The 22,509-nt window shown below is 32.1% G+C and overlaps 3 protein-coding genes across 3 annotated transcripts in view; 1 reads left to right on the forward strand and 2 right to left on the reverse strand.

Annotated features, from left to right (window-relative positions):
• Positions 1–1,312: 1,312 nt before the first annotated feature.
• LOC116775041 (uncharacterized) lies at positions 1,313–8,576 on the forward strand. Its single transcript, XM_032667833.2, has 3 exons — positions 1,313–1,879; positions 2,216–2,277; positions 3,358–8,576. The coding sequence occupies exons 2-3, from the start codon at positions 2,223–2,225 to the stop codon at positions 6,996–6,998; spliced, it is 3,696 nt and encodes a 1,231-aa protein (XP_032523724.2). The 5' UTR covers positions 1,313–1,879; positions 2,216–2,222; the 3' UTR covers positions 6,999–8,576.
• Positions 8,577–9,490: 914 nt separating this feature from the next.
• LOC116775269 (peptidyl-prolyl cis-trans isomerase FKBP1A-like) lies at positions 9,491–10,623 on the reverse strand. The gene is made up of 3 exons (XM_032668138.2): positions 10,440–10,623; positions 10,132–10,292; positions 9,491–9,978 (listed from the first exon to the last, which is right to left on the reverse strand). Exons 1-3 carry the CDS (start codon positions 10,474–10,476, stop codon positions 9,850–9,852), a joined length of 327 nt encoding a protein of 108 aa, XP_032524029.1. The 5' UTR covers positions 10,477–10,623; the 3' UTR covers positions 9,491–9,849.
• Positions 10,624–13,276: 2,653 nt separating this feature from the next.
• LOC116775079 (calbindin-32) overlaps positions 13,277–22,509 on the reverse strand; it is a 64,646-nt gene continuing 55,413 nt past the window's right edge. The window contains exons 4-12 of the mRNA XM_032667888.2: positions 21,440–21,529; positions 19,028–19,114; positions 17,876–17,932; positions 17,712–17,795; positions 17,555–17,610; positions 17,021–17,066; positions 15,852–15,908; positions 15,087–15,158; positions 13,277–14,876 (exon numbers count right to left, since the gene is read on the reverse strand). Coding sequence (XP_032523779.2) covers positions 14,727–14,876; positions 15,087–15,158; positions 15,852–15,908; positions 17,021–17,066; positions 17,555–17,610; positions 17,712–17,795; positions 17,876–17,932; positions 19,028–19,114; positions 21,440–21,529 — 699 coding nt within the window. The 3' untranslated portion in view covers positions 13,277–14,726. The remainder of the gene's footprint in view (positions 14,877–15,086; positions 15,159–15,851; positions 15,909–17,020; positions 17,067–17,554; positions 17,611–17,711; positions 17,796–17,875; positions 17,933–19,027; positions 19,115–21,439; positions 21,530–22,509) is intronic.

The raw sequence follows: 22,509 nt of genomic DNA on the forward strand, positions 1-22,509 counted from the left end.
TAACGGTCTCTTACTTTTCTCCGTGCTAGATTAATCTACACCTTACAATCAATATGTATCATACAATACGTTTCTACATTAAAGAGCGTAGAGTAATCACTAACACATACCAGCGTTTATAAATACGAAGTTAATTTATACATGTTAGTGAAGAATAAAGGAAGGTTACTTCACGGTTTCACTTCACGGTTGCTCGTCCCATATATTTTTTTAGTTTTAATAAATCTTAATACTTTTTTATTGTTTTTTAATTGCACAGCTAATGATTAAATTTGCTTTTTATTAATTTGAATATAAACGAGAACTTGTGTGTTATCATGTATGAACAAGGTTCAATTAAACTGATAAGATTATCGAACACAGTTCTAATTTAAAAAAAATGCCATGCTTAAAATAAAAATATGAAAATAAAAAAACCGATATATCATTTTGTTATTTATTTATTTTTTTAATATTACATTTTAGAGTATAAAGATATATAAACGTATTTAGAGGAAAAATAAAAACGCATAATTTAACATGATGGACATGTTTCATAATATCATTAATTCTGAACTTTGTAATTCTTAGAATCGGTCGGTGCGTCATATACAGACAAGGTTACTAAACCTCGACTAAAAGCGGTCGAAACCGGTTTGAAATTACTCAGTCTCACTGCGCAAGGCACAAACCCTATTTTATCAGCAAACGGTGATGCTATACGTGGACTTATCTATCCATATTATTTTATCATGTTAAATACGATTAAGCTGGGAAAGTTTATGTGTTATTATTATTGCACAAGTTTATATTCTTAACAATTAACAAAAATGGGTATATATTAAGATTTTTTTTAAATAAATTAGATTTTTTGCCTTTGATATTTTCGATATGACATCGATCAGCAAAACAGTTTAAATTTTAGGTCTTTAGTCTTTTTAGAAATTAGGTAAAGTAAAAAAAAAAAATATTATTTTATTTCAGACCGATTAAACGGTTAACGTTTAAGTAAATCATTTATTTAATCAGATATTTCAAACTTCTTTGATTAACAGACACTCAGTGAAATATATTTGCATTCATGCTACAGATTTATTATTCTTCCTATAAAAACGTCGTCTGTCCTAAACCGAGCAAGCAAGGTTATCACGAACATAAAAAAGACTCGTTCCAATTATAAATGTACAGCCAGCTTTGGAGACTTCGTCGTAAATGGCGTCACAAATCACAAATAGAAAGTATAGAAAGAGACGGATTAATTACAATTAATCAAGTGCGACAGAGACAGCGGACGGTCTATCTATCTAGAATTCTGCCAGGCGGCCAACATTGGCAATGCGCCAGTCTGGCAATGGCATCTGTGTTCGTACTTCGTTCTGTGCTTGCTCGCTTGTGAGTGAACGGAACAGAATTTTATTTGTATATACTCCGCTCACTTGCTCAGGGCTCAGCCTAGATTGAAGTGCGGTCGATCGAAGTTACAGCCGTGGCTGACACTAAAGAGTATAATTATTCAAATAATGCTCGACTGTTTTCATTGTAAACAAAATGAGTTCAGTCTGTAATAATTTTTGTTGATAAAATGATAAAAATAACCGCGTGTGATTAAATCGACTCAGCGGTGTCGTCTCGGCGTTTATTTAGCCGGCCATCTTGTATTTTCGTTAGACGTTCTGTGACTGAAGTTCAATAAAAACCGGATTCTTTCATTTATTAACATAAGTTTTCGGAAGTTGAGTGAAGCGATAAAGTGTTTTGGTTTCAACTTATTGTTATTTATATGATATCTGTGGTCATATTGTGTATTGACTTTTGACTATAGAAGCCAAATGATTCCAATCGCAGTGGTCATTATTATGGTCAATTAATAGATGATTTTGTATCATATAATACGATGATCGTAAGTATATTGTATTATTTTATTCGTTAAAGCATGTTCCATTTTAATTGTTGTCCACGAATGTTCTATTAGAATGTTTTGGTTGTATTTAGTTGTACACTGTTGCATCTTTTCATAAATACATTTAATATCCCGCTACAGAATAACAGAACCAGATATAACTCACTTTAAAACACATAAATGAATGACGAAAAGATCAAAGTATTGAAGAATATGTTACCTTTTATTATTATTTCAGTTTTATTTGTTTAATTTGAGTTTCACAAGTAGTAGTAATGTGAACCGTGTAAATGCGTTATTTTTATTTGGTATAGCAATAAGTTGCATTGTTTACAGGTTAATCATGACAACAAAGATTGAAAATGAATATCCTTCATCACCTCCGAATGATGAATCAGGTTTGTTTTATCATTTTAATTTGTTGTTTTTTTTTTTTTTTGTCATAGAACATTTCGTACAATTTTTGTAAATTATTGACATTTATAAGAACGTATCCGAAAATAATTACGTTACCATTACAGTTAACGAAATGTAAAAAATAATTTGAACAAACACAATAGAATCTTATTGTCAAGTTTTATTTAAAATTTATTAATTTTGATTTAAATAAGATAATCAATGATTTGTATATTAATATTTTTCGTTTTGTATGAATTATATTGTTTTACATAATATTTAATTTATTTTATGAACATAAAAGTATTAGTTTTGTTATTATTTAACATATTAAAGCTATTCACTTATTGTTTATTCATAAAATTAAATTGAACTTTTCATCTTATTAAAATTTTTCAAGTACATAAAAATGTTAATCAAAAATTTTTTCCTATTGCATGTTTATTTATGTAAATATTAAAATTATATTATTTTTATACTTATGCTAGTATTATGTCTAATTAGTATAACGCTTTACTAAAACTTATAATTTCCAATTTACTTTTGAAACAAATTTTAAATCAACATCATATTAATTCAATTACTTTATAAAACTACACAATTCTTATTTTTCAGTTTCGATTACTGCTTTTCATTTTGCACGCTTTAATTTAACTATAATGTTATGTTATGCGAAATTTTTTCATAGATTTTTATATACATGTTCATAAAATTTGCCATGCTATTAATTTTGTTTGTTTGTAAGATGGCTATAAAAGTTATAGAAACTTGTTATAAGTAAAACTCATATATATTCATTTATCATGAAATGTTTCTGTGTTTAAATTACCTGTTAATTAGTTTTGTTAATTTCTATCTAAATAATTATGAATTTTTTTTCTTTAATAACATACTCATGCCCTTTGTTAAGAATTTATTTTAATATAAACATAACTTTATATGTCAGTTCTAAGAAAATATATTGAAATTCGAGTCCAGTCACATTATACCCATTGTTTTATAGTTGTTATCGGATTTATAGTATAAAATATAATTATTCCTTAGTAATTTTATACTAATAATATATCTATCTCTTTTTTCAGATGGGGAGGAACAGTCATTTTATTTAAATTATCCAGAAGAAGAAGCGGAAGAAGAGAAGGAGAAAGAAAACGATACAAAAAGATATTCTACAGATGTTGCTGGGTTACTTGCGAAACTACAGTCATCGGGGGCACTCATAAAGAAATCCAAACAAGAATATCGCTGCTTAACTTGTAATTTATACTTTTCTGATTGGGAAGAACAGGAAAATCATTTAATAAAACACATATCACTCCCTTCAGTGATATTAGACAAGCTGCCTTCAGACGACGAAGACCTGCCGCCCTCTGGAGATGAGAACTGGTCAGATGAGGATGAAGTTCCTGTGCCAAATAAGCAAATTACGGCCAAAACGCCCCAAAAGATAGATATATCACAAATATTGAAAAAAACCGGCATCTCACTGAAAAAACCCGTCGAATCTGACAAACACAGTTCAGATTCGGCCTTAAACAAATTAAGTGGCTTGGGATTTACAATTAAAAAAAATTCAACTTCCATTAAGAAAGAAAAACTAGATAATGAGACTGACAAAACTAATGATGTTGTGCAAAAACTAGGGAAGCTTGGGGGCATTAAACTTAAACTCAAATCTGACGGTAATAATACTAATTCTTTTAAAGTAGTCAATGGTTTAAAAGATTTCAAAGCTTCCGACGACGAAGACGAAGCCAGTGGGAACGAAGAGGACAAGGACGAAGCAGACTTTGATGACGAATTTGATAAAAGCAACGAAAACAACGGCTCCGACGTCGATCATGACTCCGATGAACCACCGACAAGCAACACGAGAAAGAGTTCAGACAGCAGTGACACGGAGAAAGATAGACGATCGCTCCCACAATTACCCAGAGGCATACAAACTAAATTGATCACTCCAAAAAAAGAGCCTAACGCACCTTCTAAACAGATTCCAAAGAACCCACCTGAAGAAGCCGTCAAACCTAAACAACCAACAAAAGTTGCAGTCAAACAAACACCAAAAAGACCTGCTGCTAAGGAATATATCGGACCTGCTTATCGGAGACAATCTCAAACAGAAAGACAAGCTCAAGTTGAAAAGCAAACGATTACTTCAGACAGACAAGCCAAAACTATTTCAGAACGACAAGCAAGAAACACTTCAGACAGACAGTCCAAAGTCTCTCCAGAGAGAGATGATGCACAAGACAGCGATGGAAGTGAAACTACAGAACAAGGGAGCGTTATTGTTAAACAAGAAATACAAGACGCTTCCAATAATGAATCCAAAGCATCCGAACAGGAATTACCTATTTTCTCCTCGAGCATTAAATCTGAACGATCATCGCCTCCACTATCTGAAAGATCTACGCCAGTATTAGCTAGAGTAAAATCTGAACCTGAGGGTTCAGCAAACTCTGATCAACAGAATTATGTTGATAATTCTGCTGCCTTGCTACCAGTTAAGAAATCTGAAGACGCATCTGTTACTGTCATAGAAATCAATGGAGATTCGAATGACGAAGACGATGATTGTTGTGTCGTGTCTACAACACCAGCACCAGATGTCAAACCAGTGGTGCCCAAAGTGGAAAACACAGCCCCAACACCGTATTCCACTACGTCCACATATTCAACATCACAATCTAGTTACAATTCTTCCAATATGTCTTCACGTTTGTCAACAGCACCTTCAACAGAAAAGCAACACAATTTCAATTGGAACGCACCAGATAGCAAACCTCCTTTGGACATGTTGGAGAAAAGTGCTGACGACATTTTCGAAAGCTTGTTATCAACTAAGAAAGAAAATATGTCAATATCAGATGCAAGCGAATACATTTCGTTAGATACATTAGGTCCTCAACATACTTGTGACATATGCAATACTAGATTTACTGATATAACATTGTTAGAAGAGCATAAAAGAGCGACGGGACATTCAAAAAGCCTCGTGGCTCCGAGCCCATCAACACTTATGCCATACAATCATTCATCTAATATTTTGTCCAGTTTGCTGCCAGTCAAACAGTTAGCCGAACAGGTCGGGAAACTATCAAATATGAGCAGCGGAGGTCCAGGTTTCACCCACCAACAAAACGTTATGATCAACATACAAGCATATCCAGGTGCTGGTGGCGTTATGGTACCTCCACAGCCGTATAACACATACAACAGCCCTACATCTGGTGCTAGCCCAGGACAAAACATGCACGGCTCTTATTCACATCCATCCGGTAACCTGTACGGTTCCCCAAATCAACCGATGTCAATGCCAGGACAGTATCAAGGATCGAATTACATGGGACAAGGTTACGGCCAGTACCAAAGCCCAATGTCTAAATCTGGATATCCATCAACGATGCCGCCGACTTCATATTCAATGGCTTCATCGCCGTATTCCACAGCCTCTCCGCTGCAGAGTATGCAGCAATCTGTATATGGACAATCTTCTATGATGAGTCAGCAGGCTGGGGCGATGGGTCCGCCGGGGACATCACCCAGTCATTCGTATGGAGCTGCGTGTAGTCCCGGGGGAATGAAACCTCCAGGTAGCGGGATAAAAATACAAAACATTCAGACTTTTCCCCCCGGACAAATGATCGGTGCTTCGAGCCAGCCGATACCCGGACAACCGATTACATCTGGATCTGAATTACCTTCGGGTCAGATGTCAGCAGGCCAAGCTATTGGCGGACAAATACCAGGTCCCACACCAATTAGACTGGCCGCGGGTGCAAATATTGCTGCAAGTCGTCCGCGGATGCCAACTGTAAGAGGGCAGAGGCCAACAATAAGGCCTGGTATTCAAGTTCACGGTCAAGTTCGTGGTGGTAAAGTGGGGCCACGGATGCCCATGAAGCGACCCGGTGCCGCTATGGGTGGACCAGGTCAAAAGCGGCGATCAGATATGCTCCTACCCGGCAAACATGATAATGAGGATTGTCACGTTATGTCAATGCAGAAGCAACGTGACGGCTTGCCTTTGATCCATAGCGTCCAAGGTGCAAAGGACAAATTAAACCTGGGCAGTCAAATTTCTATAACAAAGAAGACGGTCAACAAGGAAGCGAACGCGATGGCCAATGTTCTAGCATCTAGAGGTATAAGTGTTAAACAGAAGCAGAAGAGTAGATCTCCGACACCGGAACGACCCTTACCGCACATACCTAATCTCGGGGCAGGAGTCAGCATTAAACACACGTCCAGATCTAGTAAATTTTCCATACCAGAGGCTAAGGTCGGCGGCGGCATGCTAGCGTGCAAGATATGCAAGAAAATGTTCATGAACCACAATTCCCTACAAGTGCACATGTCTAACGCTCATCACGCGCAGAGTAAAATACCAGTTTTCAAATGCGACGAATGCCCCGCGTCGTATCCCAAGTCGTTGCAGTTGCAGCATCACAAAAGGGTATTCCACAACGTCGTGGGGCCAAATAGAGAGTTAGGTTTACCAGTAGTGGACCTCTCGCAGGAGGATAATTTGAAACGTCTTAGTAATTTAGGGATATATAGTTTTATACCGTTGGCTAACAGAGAACAAGCGAACGGTTGTTTTGGTATACCTGTGATATCGGTTCACAGTATGCAGAACGGTCTCGCTACCAGCTTGCAGGCGCTAGGTGCGGATGGACTCTTAAGTCTCGGCCCCTTAAAGCCATTACCTAATTCATAACTTCCTGCATACTAGTTGAACGCATCAAAAAATGTTGTATGTATAGACTAATTGATTACGTAGTAAAAAAAAAAATTCGTGGCAATTTTTTTTTACGATTATTACAAGGAATATTATTAGCTGACATGAATTGAGTACAGTTATATGCGCTATAAGACATTTCGTGATGCTCAAAACTGTAAATATATTTTGTAAGGTCACAAAATTCTTTTAATTACAAAAACTGTAATTCTATTTACTTTGAAAATAAATAACAAATACAAGTAATATATTATTATGGTGACTTTTTTTCTTACTCATCGATTTGTAAACAGGGTTTGATTAATTTACAATTTAATTTGTGACGTCATCGGTCGTTGGTTAACTATACAAAAAATAATGACATTTTACATAAAACATAAATATCACAATGTAATTGTTGATGCGATGTGACTATTAACAGTAAAACACTAATAGTAAGTACTTAAGTTAATTTTGGATAAAAAAAAATCACTTAACTAAATTGTTTTTGTATTGGTATGGATGAATGCTCTTAAACCAAGGGCTTTGTCAGCGTCACCGGAAGTGGAAATAACATGTTTGTTACTTAAACCCTGTTTGTAAATATGACAATAATTAAGATATTTATTATATTCAGTTGTATTGCGTGATGTGTTCTTGATGTTATATGTGTACTTATGAAAGAATTTTTGTTATATATTTTTCAGTTTATATCTATAAGAGCAGAATAGTTTTATTATATTTTTGTAATTGATAGTATGTCAATAAAATGTTATGCCTAAATAATATAGCTATTAGCAAACGGAGTACTACTTTTTATGTTAATTAAAGAAATTTTGATTTTACAGAACATTTTTTGAACAGATAATAAATATTTTTGTATTTTGAAGTATTATACATATATACTACGTATAATATATTATAAAGACGATTCTTTGTTGTTTAGATTTCAAAACGTAAATTCTAGAATAATTTGCTAATTGGTCAAAGATGGCGGCTATTGTTATCATCCGTGTCATTGAAATAACAGAATGTTTCCATGTTTTTTTTTATGGATAAATTAGTAATGTATTTTGTATTAGCTTTTGTAAATTGTAAATAGCGTTTTCGTATTCCGATTGCTCTATATGAACTGGATATGTTTATGTGAAACAAAAAAACGTCCCAACGCCTACATAGAAAGAAGGTCAACAAATAAAAGTGAAGAAATCTCGAATTGTTCAATAAGTAGATTATTAACTATTGTAAGTTGTAAAGCGTCTGTTCAATAAGAGTTTCAAATTTATAAGACATGCTTGTATTGGGGTTTAGTTAATATTTTCCATTCTGTAATATTCGTTGAAAGATCTGTTTTTCTATACGAGGTTAATATGTATTTTTCAATACATAGCCAATATTCTGTTCTTATAAGTCACCGCTTTGTATAAAGTCGCACTAGTTGTATGTTAGACGTTAAAGAAATAAAAAGATATTTTTGTGTTATTCGAAAATTAGAGTTTTGTTTATGATTTGTTTAAAAGAGCATTTATAAAGAATACAAGATCGAATAAAGATATCAAGATTTATTTATCAAAAGTATTGGAGAGTTTTATTTTATTTCTGAGACCTTGTTATAATATTGCAACCCATAAAAAAAAATACAAAAATATATACGATTTTTTCTCTTCTTGAGAACTCTTTCTTATTACGATAAATAAGCTAATGCAAATTTAAGCCTCTATTTAAATTCGTACAAACTTTTTCGCATATTAATTTTTTATTTGGTTGAGATAATTTTTGGAGTCTGTTGGCTTATTAAATGAAGAGAAGATCGTGGTGAAGATTCAAGACAATCGAAAATGGTAGCCAAGTTATAAAATTGGAATATAAATAATCCTTAAACGAAGTAAGTTTTGCTTAGATCTTTAATTCATAGATATGTTTCGTAAGTCGTAAAAGCAACTACAAATGGCTTAGCTCAGCTACAATGTACAGATAATTTATGGACTTTTGAGTAGTAACTAACAACTATAAGGTCGGATTAAATTAAGCCGTTTTTTTTATTCTAGAGTAATCATGTCTTGCTTAATATCAGACAAATCTGGTGTACTGCTTAAGTTGTGTATAATGAAGATTTTGATATTCTTTTAATTTAGGAATAACGTGAAGTGTTCTTGGTTTTAAACTACGATATAAGCTTTATCAGGTTAAAACCCTGCCCCTCCAATGGGTACACTAGAGTGAATTTCTAAAATAGAACTGAGAGCAAACCTCATACTTATTTCTCGAAAATCATAATTATTTCAGAAAACTGGTCGTTGTATTGTCTTTAAGACGAAAGCAAGACATTGATTCCGTAACTATTGCAATGAGATTATATTGTATGAAAAATTAATATCATGTAGATGATAAAAAATATATAAGAGCTTTTTTTTTTAAATTTATGATAAGATAATTAATACTTTTTTGTTAACTTCAATTTCAAAGTCACATGATACAAATAAAACAAACTCTGAGTTAGATGACGTTTATTCTAAACTAAATCATAAAGCTTCGAGTTATCTACCGGAAGGTAAAATACAGTAATAAAAAAAAATTAACATTAAAATCCAATGCATTTCATTGTCTCTCCTTGTGCTTTATATAATTTAATAACTGTTGGTTCAGAAATTGATAGAAAAATAGTTTTAATTGACACCAAAATGCGACGGGAATGTTACTTGAAATTGTGTAAATACAAAATGCAATCAATCTGTGAAATAATGAATGCGTAATCGCCATAAACCCTTACATTAAAAATTAATAATTAAATGACTGAACACTATAAGGCTACTGCCTTAAAGTAGTTGAGAGCTATACTAATGTAGGAAAGTTATTCGAGACGGAGAAGTTCAACATCAAAGATGAGAGTGGCGTTTGGTGGGATGACTCCGGGGTGACCTTTCTGACCGTAAGCATAGTCAGGACTGCAAGTTAGCTTGGCTCGCTCGCCGACAGACATCTGTAATTGATAATAAACGACATATTACAATTAAAGTCTATTCATGAGACAGTAGTAGGTATCAGGGTACTTGGTTGGTAATTTCAGCATTTGGTTGTAAGTGGTGTGGTGGTAATCCCAGGTGTTTATGAGATAATTCGTGTTGAAACTAACCTTGGCAACACCTTCATCCCAGCCCCTGATAACCTCGGACCTGCCGATCTTGAACTTGAAGGGCTTGCCGCGGTCGCGGGAGGAATCAAACTTCTGACCGTTTGTTAAAGTTCCAGTGTAGTGCACGACCACCGTTTGACCATTCTTGGGGTACGTCGATTCTACAACAGTTAAAAGAATTGCATAAATTGTAGACTTAACTCAACATCAAAATGCTGTGTTCATAGCGTTCATTTCTATTTTTCAAATTTGGAATGGCATTGCAGGTTATATTTTGCAAAAGCATTAGATACAGAAAAATTACTCACCATCTCCAGGAGTGATGGTTTCAACCGTGACTCCCATGGTTGGTTCTTATTGAGATTTACTTGTATTAATGTAACCGTAAAGATAGTTTATACGGCTAGCTGTACGGTGAAACTGCACCGCTGCCGTAAAGCAATGGGCAAGAGAAAAATGGCGTTTCCTAATCTATGGTGTACTAAGGGCGTTCTGCGTTATCATTGGTTAAAAAATTAAAGAGACGCTGATGATCGTACAGACTACAGATTATAAAAAAAACATTTTAATGAGAAGACGAGTATTTTTAATGAATTTATAATTTCTAAATAAATATATCAAAGACAAATTTGATATTTGGTAAGAATCTGAATGTATAATAAAGTTGGTAATAATTCAATATTTCTTTCAATAAAATATAATAACTATGAATAGGCATTCACGTAAAAAACTTCATTAACCTGTAATATTTACGTTGTTTGTAATATTTATGTTTGTTGTAATATTTACGTTGTTGATGTTGTTTTTCATATCGATATTATTTTCGACCTGTGTGGGTTTGAAAATCCTTAAAGCCATCAAAAACAAAATTTGTGCGTCTCGGGACGCTTGACAGAAGTGATATTAAATAAAACTATTAAATAAAGAAATTGTGTAATATAAAAAGTTTAGGTTATTACTTAATTTTTATAAACACATATTAAATTGATGAATAAATTAAATATTACTCGAGACACTTTTGTCGCATGCGTGTAATACTGACGCCGTATACGTGAGAAAGGGACACCAACCTCAGTGGCGCCGTTACGCGTTACGTTACAAAACGGTTTACCGTGTCAAAAGAAGTTATCACTTCAAAAACCAAGTCTCGCAACATAGTTCTTCTACCGTAAAAAGTTGTGAGATCTATGTAATAACCTTAAGTCGGATGACTTATTCGATACCTGCTTTAGGGACCTTCTGTCTTAAGATATAACGTAATTAGCTAATTTAACAACCTCTTATAGTGACATATTAACATTTTAATATATTTTTTTGTTTAAATAAAATGACTTGGCCATCGCATGAAAACACAATGTAACTCACAAGCATTATACAGGATTGTTTAGTTTTTCTTTACTTATTTTGTTTTTGATGCCATATCATTTTTTTGTAGAAATACCTCCTTTCTTTCTTTCCCAGTACCCTCCACTTTAGAAATACCATCAACGAATTTGCTGAAAGCCCACTATCTGTTTTATGATACGAGCTGCATAACATATATTCTTTGCGTATCTAGCAACCTGGAAGGCAATTGCAAAACTGATATATATCGTGTTCAAGCAATGCTTGCTTGGTTACTAGAAATATTGCCTTCTAGTGTCATTCACAACGAAGTTATTTGGGATCAAAAATGGCCCAAACAACTTCGTAAAAGTATGGTAAACTATGTCACTATTTTTTGCTAAACTTGGTGGGGTTACTGCAGTTGCTCAAGATTTTTATACCTAATATAGCAAACAATTAAATTATATTTATATTTTTGGTGTCTAATTTATTGCTTCGAATCTTATATTTAAATTGTGGAATGGTTACGAAACCATGATGCAAAAGAGACTGATTTGTTTATGGCATTCAAATCGATTTTTTTAACTTAATAATTATTTAAAATAGGATCGATGATGAGAAAGCAATATTAGACTGAAGTAAATTTAGATAAGTTAGGGAATGGGCACGAATATTAAACATTTGTCAGTGCGTTCACGTAATTACTTAAAAATCATTTTTACATTCTTTAAGACAATATAGGCTTTATTCAAACTATCTATTGACTTAATTCGTTTAAATGTTGAATAGTGGTTATTTTTTTGTTTATAAAACTATTAAATAAATAAGAAAATATAGAAGAGCAACAAAATAAATAAAAAATTACTGACAGCTAATTAAAAAATTAGTTGGAAACCTCAGAAACTGCGGTTTGACTTTGAAGTTTGTTTAACGTATTTAAAATAATACGTTACTACTTTTATTAATAAAACATATATTAAGAGGAGTCGAAGCAGAAAATAGTTATTTCCACCAAAATTAATATACATTTTATAACATTATGAATCAATAATTATTATTCAAAAGTACTAGTTCTGTTTTTGTGACTTATATTATAAATGAAAACAATATGTCTAATTTGTTGGAATAATAAAAAATACATTAAAATGTTATATAATATCTTTGATAACATAACCAAGCAGAAGTGAGATTGTTTACAAAATTTATTTTGTTAAGTTGGAGTTGATATCACGAGTTTTTTTTTTATTACATACTTTATTTAGTCCATGACGTTTATCAAATGTCAAAATGACGTACAGGGAGCGGAAATAAAACACGTGTTTATAAATATAAACATTTTTTTTTGCAAATTTTATTAACACGGAGCCGGGGATGGGATATCACGACACTTACAGCAGGCTTTAGATAATAATAAACTGCATCATGGCTTATTTTAACACAAATTCTGCTATAACATTTAATTTATCTAGTTATATTTTTTTTCTGTGACATAAAATGTAGGGTTCTCACCTCAGAGTCTGTTTGTACTCATTTAATATTCAGATGACTGTGAATGTGAAATACGTTTTAAAGAAATATCTAAGTTAAATTAAGTTCAATGGAAAAATAAATTAAAAAAAAGCCTATTATTAATGTTGTTTTGTATATAAATAAACCGTGAAAGACGATTTTCAACAGCTATGTTAAACAAGCTCTGAGGTGTCAACCCAACTTTATCCTAGTTGCCATTTTCAATAAATATAAACACGTACTAACACACGCTAACAAAAACAACTTATTAGTAACGTATATATTATATATATATATATATATATATATATATAACACATTTTACTTATATCTATGTATACATAATAAATATAAATAACTTGGCGTTTTGTGCTTTTTTTGACATTAATTTTATAGCCATCACAACACATATATCCGGTTTTTTTATATTATTATATATATTAGTTCAGAATATTTTGCCATTAACGCCACAATGAATTATATGGAAGTAAAGGTGCCAAATAAAAATCTTATTTTAGTGTATAGTAAGTGATGTACATTAACAATGTTGACATTTTTGTTATTTTTTAATTAAGATTCATTTAATTAATAATACTTTGTCTGGTTATATTAAAAAAAACATGACATTTTTAAGGATTTTTAATGCCATAAATGTCATATTTTTTTTTATTGACGACACAAAACTCACGTTATTTATGTTTAAAGTGTATAATGTACAAAAAATACAAAAATCATGCTGTTATTTACATAAAACTATTATATTTTCGTGTATTTTGGTGTGATCGTTATATTTTATTATATTAAAATTTTTATCTATATTAAAATTTTGCTTTCGCATATACAAGCCACATATTGTTTCGAAATGAAATACTCGGAAGTGGTGCTAGAAGATATGTAACCTTTTTATAATGTGAAAACAAAAAAAATCTCAATAAAATATAATACGAAAATACTTACTTGCTTTGTAAACTATTCTAACATATTTGGCAATCGCTTTGGCTTTATGATGACGTCATTTCAACTATGGATTCCATTTTAGAAGAATGTGATAAAATACTTATTTAAATATTAAAATTCTGAACGTTATAAAATGGTGCTCGATTTATTATAATATTATTTAATTAAGATATGGCAAAAATTGATAATTAAATTGATTTGAAGTAGTTTATTAAAGTACCAAAAAATATTTTTATAACTTTGTTTCAATAGATTTAAAAAAAAATTACAATTAGTTAGGTCATAGTTGAACAATTCAAAATGGCCGTCCTGTCATATTCAAACATGAAATCTAATGAATATAGTTTAAGATCAAATTGCTAAGAATTTTAAAATATTTTAATTATTGTAAATATTTTCTTTCGATCGTTTGATATTAGTAAATATTAATTTTAGTTTCTAGTATTTGTCCTGTTAACAACTGATTACCGATTAAGTTTAGATAGAAGTATTTTTTCGTAATTGGCTGTATAACATTAAACCTTTTTAAGCTTCTCGTAGAAAAACTATGAAGCACAAGATGTCATTAAATTTCAATAATGTACCGCATTTTTCATCGTATTCACGGTCAAAATAATCGTTTTAATATAACTACACGGTTAGTAGATAATAGACACAGATTAGCAACATTCTACTAGAAGCCATAGACAACAATTATATTCATATACCATCGACAACAAAATACCACAATACAAATAAGAAAATGCTCGTAATGATTTTTATTCTGTTTACTGGGACGGAGTGTGTTGTGACTTCTGTTTCTTTCAGGGGATGACGTCATCTTCTTGGTTGTGCTTAGCGAGTGCTAGAAGAATCATAGTTAGCTGTTTCCGGCTTATTTTTCCTTCGCTGCTGTATTCGACACCTTGAAGAATTGTCTCTTCAAATTCAAGGAGGTCCTGAGCGTCGTAGTCCTGGAAATTTATACGAACATATAAAAATTATAATAAAGTATTCCTAGTGATTGCTTTCGAGTTATAAAACCACATTATTACTGAATGTTGAATTGTATTATATTTCCGGACGATTGATAGTAAGGTTTGAACTTAGAAACAACTTCGTATTTGATTAGTTTTTTTTTATAGGAATTTTTTTTGATTTATTTTTTTTATTAATAGACTTACTTTCTTTACAAGCTCCAATAGATCCTTAAGGAAGCCTCGTAGTTCTTCGTTTTCTATGGACCCGTTGTTATCCTGAACATATTCGGATAGTGTTGCCATATTAATATTAAATCGTTATTGATCTGTCATTTATGAGTAAAAAAAAAAATGATATTTATATAAAAATATAATTAATTTAATATTATCATTTACATGTGTGTGATGGAGATAATAAATATATGGGTGTTAATTTATTTTTAAAAGTAAATAATTGTACCGTTATATTTAAATAAGGAAATATAATGAAATCATTCATCGACACGAGCAGGATTTGAATCTGCGACCTTCAGAACTAAATTCAATTAATTGGAACGCGAATAGTGCGTTTCCACAATCAACGTAAGCACTATTATTTTAAAAACTTTTTAGTAACTTTCTAAGTCACGGTTTTTCAGTTGTAGAGACAGACTCAATAAGTTTCGTATCTTCTTAGGTCAGTGTATTTTAAGAGCCCTTCATTCCAAATTGTAACTAGTACGTGTTTCAATGAGATATATGTATATATAAATGTCTGGCTCTCTTAAATTTCCCTCCAATACAAAGTGATATTGATTAAAAAGTTACGTCGATACGCCGTGACAGCTCCTTAACTTTTCTCAGCCGCGAAGTAGCAAAATGTCAAAAGGAACTTTATCAACATTTGAGATTTATTAACAAAACATTTTGAATATTTTTAATAAGTAAGAAAATTGGTGAAAACATTTAATATATTATGATTAAAATTACCCTGTCATAAAGCGAAAATACTCGTTCAATGTCGTCCTTCGTTAGTTTCGTGGCGCCCTGAGAAAAAAAACCAAATGTCAGTTAAAATCAGGCGTACATTGCACTTTATTAAGCAATAAGGTTGTATATTTTTATTATATTTACAACAAAGCACACCCTTAATAATAGATTAGTAATAATTTTGAGAAACACTATTAATGTGTTAAATTTCAAACGCTACATCTACAATTTTATAAAGATGTGCGAAATAGCGTAGTGAGAGAGGTAATCCATCACAAGATTGCAAACTTCATTTTAGAAATGTCAAAATTTCTACTGTCAGTGTCATCCATAACAACTTTAAATGAAATGGCATTGTTCGTAGTCATTTATTAACAAGTAAAAAGTATATTGTAAGGAGTTCCTAATTAAATTTTCGTTCAATTTCCTGAAGACGCTGGTAGACCGACTCACCTCTATGCCCTCCTAAGAGTGCGGTGCGGAAAGCAGTGTAGGATAGATAGAGGCAAATAAAATATTTAGAAAACATGCTTTACACATTTAATTCTTTATTTTATTTTACATATTATAGATCTCACATGCTGTTTTATTTGTATTTGATGTTAATAATTCGATTTTTATATGTATTACACTATTTTTTTTCCTTCAACTAAACTATTGAATCTATGATCCAAACTATAGTGCCTGTTGTATTTGTATTTATTATATCAAAAATATTTTTTCATATATAATTTATATCATCTAATTTTTAATGCAACAGTATTTTAATGTAGTGAAGAAATGTAATAATGGCGTATTGAGGTGACTGTGAGGAGTATGACAAGTTGAATACCAATAAAGTGTAACAAAAGAAACAAGCGTCAGCAAGCTTTAAGGATATTCAATACGAACATACAATGCGTTTTAATCTACAACGTACAAAATATATAAAAAAATAACGTAACTTTCCAATCGAAATAAAATATATCTTTATGTCAACCAATGTGATATTTCTTATTAAGACAAGCTAATAAAACATATATGATGCTACAAAAAAGACATAGCTTATCGTATATTAATAAAACGACATGTAATCATGTAACGATGCATAAAATTTAAAATAAGTGTAATAAAAAATTAAATGATTTTCGAAATGGCGGGCATGAGGGTCAATGGGGCGCGTCACTCACCTTGAACACTTGACGGCAGAGGAAATTCTCTTTAACGGGGAGTAATCTGTGAATTTTGTTATGAATTATATTATTTTTATTGTAACAAATACAAATGTCATCGATCGCTGACTGATCAAATAAAGTAGCTTGTCGTTTATAGATTTTGACATTGGACATAGATAACAATTAATATACAGTAATATCAATTCGTAATCCATAAAATGTATTAAAAATTATTTTTATTATTTTTAATAAAAATGTATATTTTGTTTATGTTTTTACGTAATGTATATTTTTGAGTGACAGTATTGCAATATTTTTTTTGTAATAATTATTTATTCCGGAAAAAATTAAAACGGACAAAGCAACAAAATTTTTATTTAATTAACTCATTAAAAATTCCAAATTTAAAGCGTACATATTATGAGATCTAAGATTTTCGCGAGTATTCATTGAAATAAAATTTTATTTCAGCATACATATTATTACTAATTGTAAAAGTTAAAAAATCAATGGAAACGTTGTGTCAGTTTTTCTTTTTCTTATACTTACTTCGCCATTTCAGACAGTTGTAGACGCCCATCTTTATTCGAATCGAATACTTGGAGCTGAAATATCGAAAAGTTCGATAATAATTAATAATTATATAACTTATAACCATTTAATATATAATTTGAAGTTTTTTTTAAATATAAATGTAAATAATTACCATAGTGTCCGTATATTCTATAAGTTTATCTTCTGAAACGTCATTAATTTTCTTAGCTTCTTTGAGAAGGTCTCTAAGGAAATTCTAGAAGAAAAGAAATTTAATATTATGAATTACCATTAGGATATAATTAATAATATAATAAATTTATTAGTAATTTCTACCTTCAGTTCGTCTGCTTCAATATATCCGCTGCCGTCTGTGTCGTATTCCCGCCAAATCTGTAAGCATTATCGATTTTGACGAACACAACACTTGTTGAGTGTCCGATGTCTATATACGGAAGGTTTATCGAATTCTTATTTATATATACATACTACCTCTACGTCTAAAATTACATTAGAGTTTTGTTCTCGGCTGTATGGTTTGGACGAAATATTTCTTTTCCTTGTAAAAAAGATTTTAAATCAGCCAATTAATGAAAAAAGATAAGAATTTAATTAAATGACAGCTTTTACTGACTTACGAATAAATTTTTAATCGCGTTCATTCGTGAAAATCGACAGCGTTTTTTCCAATAAGAATGATACAGTTAATTTATCTTTAATAAAATATTTATTTAATTGGAATTAAATAATAAAGAACGAAAAAAACTAGACATGAATTTTAAGCATTCTGCCAATCGTTTTCGAATCTGCATTAAAAAATCTCTTCGTAGGCAGCGAGACTAAGTTACATTAATCTAGAAGAAAACCAATCCCGAGGGGAATAAAAATTCATGTCTGAATTTGGGGGCTGTACCTAGTGTATGTACATATACCTTTGTATGGAATGGTGTGGTATAAACGTTCAATAATATTTCACAGACGCCATATGCGAGTGAAGCTTTACAAGTGATAACATGTTACATGATGTATTGTACAAAGATTTACTAATTAATATACATATACGACCTCTACATAACAATGGGGAAGTCAAAGCAAAAAAAATGACAGTGACGTATAAATAGAACGTCAAATATGACATAATATCCAGGAAATGCTTCTGCTAAATAAAACCTATGTTTTTTTATTTTTTTTCTGATAAACTTTTTTGAATATAGCTCTTTAAAAAATAAGAAGACTCTACTGACGTTATTTCATATGATTATAGAATTTTAACTTTCCCTAACCCAAGTTTGCATCGACTCACTACATACGATGCTTTTCAAGTTTTTCGTTAAGAAATATTCTCACATGGCAGTATAAACGCAGGTTAATGTAAAAATACAAACTTGGTATAAGTACGAAAAGCATAGAAAATGTTAAAAACCATGAAGGAAAAGAAATAGACCAAAAAAAAGATTTATTAATTTTATCGAAACATATAATACCTACTTTCATAAACTCCACGCTGGACTCCAAGGGATTGTCGAATCGGAAAAGCAAAAGGAAGTTCTCCTCCATCGGTAACAGTTGGGCGAGCTGTCGGAAAACATTGACAGATGACAGATCAAAAAGATCGCGACTGATTAATCCGTAATTAATATCAAAATGAATTTTAACTTATTTAAATACAATATATGTATAAAATAAAATTAATATACCGCTTGTTATATTGAAACAAAAATATCTTTAGTCGTTGTATATAAGAATTGAGACATAGGTGTTGAGACAAAAAAACAATATTTCAGATTTATGTTCGTACATTTACATTAGATTTCATTGTCAAACTTTAATACAGCAGTTTGAAATTTTCTATTAATAATCTGTAATATGTAGTATAAGCGTGCGTTGCAACTAGTGTTAAGTGTAATGGTTTTTTGAAGTTAAACTTTAAAGTGATTTACAACAAGGTTGCGTTAAACGTTCAACGTTCCTGGGGCGCTAAATGAGTGGTTCAATTGTGAATTGTAAGCTATGTCTACAAAGTTTGTCTTAAAGTGACAACATGAGTTCACTGAAAAAGTATTTCTACCCCTTCCTATTTTTATTTCCACATTACGAAGTTTCACTTCTTCCGCTCGTACGTTCTCCACGCACTACTTCTTTTTTGTTATAATATCTAAGGAGTAACGCTGACACCAGTTTGCATTGTCAAACTATGGGGTTTTCCAATAGGGACGCTTGAACTTTGACAGCTGATTGCGGCCATGTTGTTTGAGTGACAGCTGTCAAATGCAGCGTGTTATATTCATTCCGTCCTCCCAAACCACCATGGCAGGTTACAGTGTCGAGCAGCACGTGCAAATCATAAAATTGTTTTATGAAAATGGGTCTTCAGTTCGAGCAACGTTCCGCGCACTTCGCCCGTTTTACGGTCGCGATGATCGTCCTGCCGAGTCGACTATCCGTCGATTGGTGGACAAATTCGAGTCAACCGGGTCAGTTAACAATCAGCCGGTTCCCGTGCGTCAACGTAACGCGAGATCTGCCGAGAATATCGCCGCTGTGCGCGACAGTGTCCTCGAAAACCCGCGGCAGTCAATTCCGCGTCGCGCACAGGAACTCGGCCTTTCGCAGACGACAACTTGGCGCATTTTGCGTTGTGACTTGAGCCTGCACCCGTACAAGATCCAGCTGACCCAAGAGCTCAAGGTTAATGACCATAGACAGCGCCGTGTGTTCGCTGACTGGGCATTAGAGCAGTTGGAAGTTGACGCCGATTTTGGCAAAAAAATCATCTTCAGCGACGAGGCGCATTTTTGGATGAATGGCTATGTCAACAAGCAAAATTGCCGTATTTGGGACGAGACCAATCCACACGAGGTTCACCAAGTGGCAATGCACCCGCAGAAAGTGACTGTTTGGTGCGGATTTTGGGCCGGAGGCGTGATTGGTCCGTATTTTTTCGAAAACGATAATGGTGTGGCCGTCACCGTCAATGGTGAGCGATACCGGTCGATGATAACCAACTTCTTTTGGCCTGAAATCGAGAATATGGATCTGGACAACATGTGGTTTCAACAGGACGGCGCTACGTGCCACACAGCACACGCTACGATGGAAGTTCTGCACGAGCAATTTCTGGACATGGTCATCTCGCGCGGAGGCGACGTGAACTGGCCACCGAGATCGTGCGATTTGATCCCGCTGGACTTTTTCTTGTGGGGTTTTCTTAAGTCGCAGGTCTATGCCAACAAGCCGCAAACCACCGATGCCCTCAAAGTCAACATACGCCACGCCATCGATCAAATACAGCCCGATTTGTGCGCCAGAGTCATCGAAAATTGGACCTTTCGTGTGCGCGCCACCAACCGAAGCCGTGGCGGTCATTTGAATGATGTCATATTCCATACATAATGGGGTCGATAGACCTTCCAAATAAAAAAAAAAATTCGCAAATATCTTTCCTACATGTATTTTTTTTTGCATTTCAAAGATCAAGCGCCCTTAATGGAAAACCCTATACATACGAATAGTATCTAGTTTTTCGTTAATAAATATTCGCACAGCCCTGTGGAAACGGTCTCATAAATTCTCATTACTGATAGATTCTTATAGAAATCTGTATCAGATTTTTTTTTCAATCTTATAAATATTTTTTTAACTGATAAATTCTGATACCCAGTTAGCTGTTTTGTATCAGAATTTATAAGACTTTTTCCACAGGGAGGACTCTATCAATGTGGATGATAGAACACCTGGAAGTCTCTTTTTTAAATTTAACGATGTAAACATAAGGTCGGGAAACTGGTGTACGAATTTCGATAGATTTAAATTAAAGTATAAAATTCATATGGAGTGAGGAAAATTTAAAAATATTTTCTATATAAAATACGTGCTATGTTGTTAAGATATAAGAAATACCTCTCTTATGTCGATTTTTCCATCCTGATTGTCATCGTAGGCCTCCATAAAGCATGCCTTCAATTCTACCAACATCGAGTCAGACACAGCCTGTGGAAAATATCATAATATTATAATTAAAACAAAAATACGTCTAAAAATAAATAATAAAAAAACTTTTTCTTTTATCAAGTCGGTGTCATTTGTTACGTAAGTAAATTTAATTAAAACCTGATTAATTTTTTAACTCAGTTTTAAAACTCTGATGACAGTTGCTAGTTTAAAATTACTCTCAATTCAGACGATGGCACAACAATGGCGGACTTTGAAATTCCAGCTGGGATTGTTGGAAGTAGAAAATTAAATAGACTTTTGGTTGGCTTCAACACAGTTACATTCAGATCGCGAAATGGTTTTGAAAATTTGTTATCAATTCTTAGTGATTAATGTTAAAAAAAATATAATATTTTCTCTCTTTTGTAATCCGATTATATTTTCGGCATACAATTATGAATACCAGTGTGAGGACAACTTTTTATAAATTTTTAGTGAGTTATACCTATTATTATAACAAACGTATTAAAATATAAGTGTTTGAAATAATAAAGTAATGATTTTTCACATTTTTAATTCTAGAATATACACTATGATTAATACTATTGTTTACAACAAAAAATGTATAAAAAATACAACTATACTATCAGTGTACATTTTAGAGATTTTTTTTTTATTTTTATTTATTAGGATATAATATTATCTGTATTATATGTATATATTGATAACAAGTGACGTAACTGTTTTCTATTTATAGATATGACTGAAATATTTACATTAAAAGTACAGCTTGTAGCGAATGTATGATAAGTGAATGATATACTTGTGTCATGTGTGTCAAAATTAACATGACTTGTCCCTCGGATTCGTTTCTACTTCGACGAAGTTTAAACGATTCATTTTTTTTAAAGTTACTATCATACTGATATGAAAAACACATCACTATATCTCTAATAAGATATTTCATACTTTACATTAAAAACGTTTTATTTTTAATATTCATGTTTTCCAACGCAAATGTTCGTTTATAATAAGTA

Source organism: Danaus plexippus, chromosome 25 (genome assembly GCF_018135715.1).
Source record: "Danaus plexippus chromosome 25, MEX_DaPlex, whole genome shotgun sequence".
NCBI lineage: Eukaryota > Metazoa > Arthropoda > Insecta > Lepidoptera > Nymphalidae > Danaus > Danaus plexippus.

Bases quoted from the DNA above. Each gene is read 5' to 3' on its own strand.
- LOC116775269 (XM_032668138.2), bottom strand. From the start codon at position 10,476: ATGGGAGTCACGGTTGAAACCATCACTCCTGGAGATG. The intron at 10,293-10,439 runs GTGAGTAATTTT...TAACTGTTGTAG, and splicing joins AACCATCACTCCTGGAGATG to AATCGACGTACCCCAAGAAT. The intron at 9,979-10,131 runs GTTAGTTTCAAC...TATCAATTACAG, and splicing joins GGGATGAAGGTGTTGCCAAG to ATGTCTGTCGGCGAGCGAGC.
- LOC116775041 (XM_032667833.2), top strand. From the start codon at position 2,223: ATGACAACAAAGATTGAAAATGAATATCCTTCATCACCTCCGAATGAT. The intron at 2,278-3,357 runs GTTTGTTTTATC...CTCTTTTTTCAG, and splicing joins ACCTCCGAATGATGAATCAG to ATGGGGAGGAACAGTCATTT.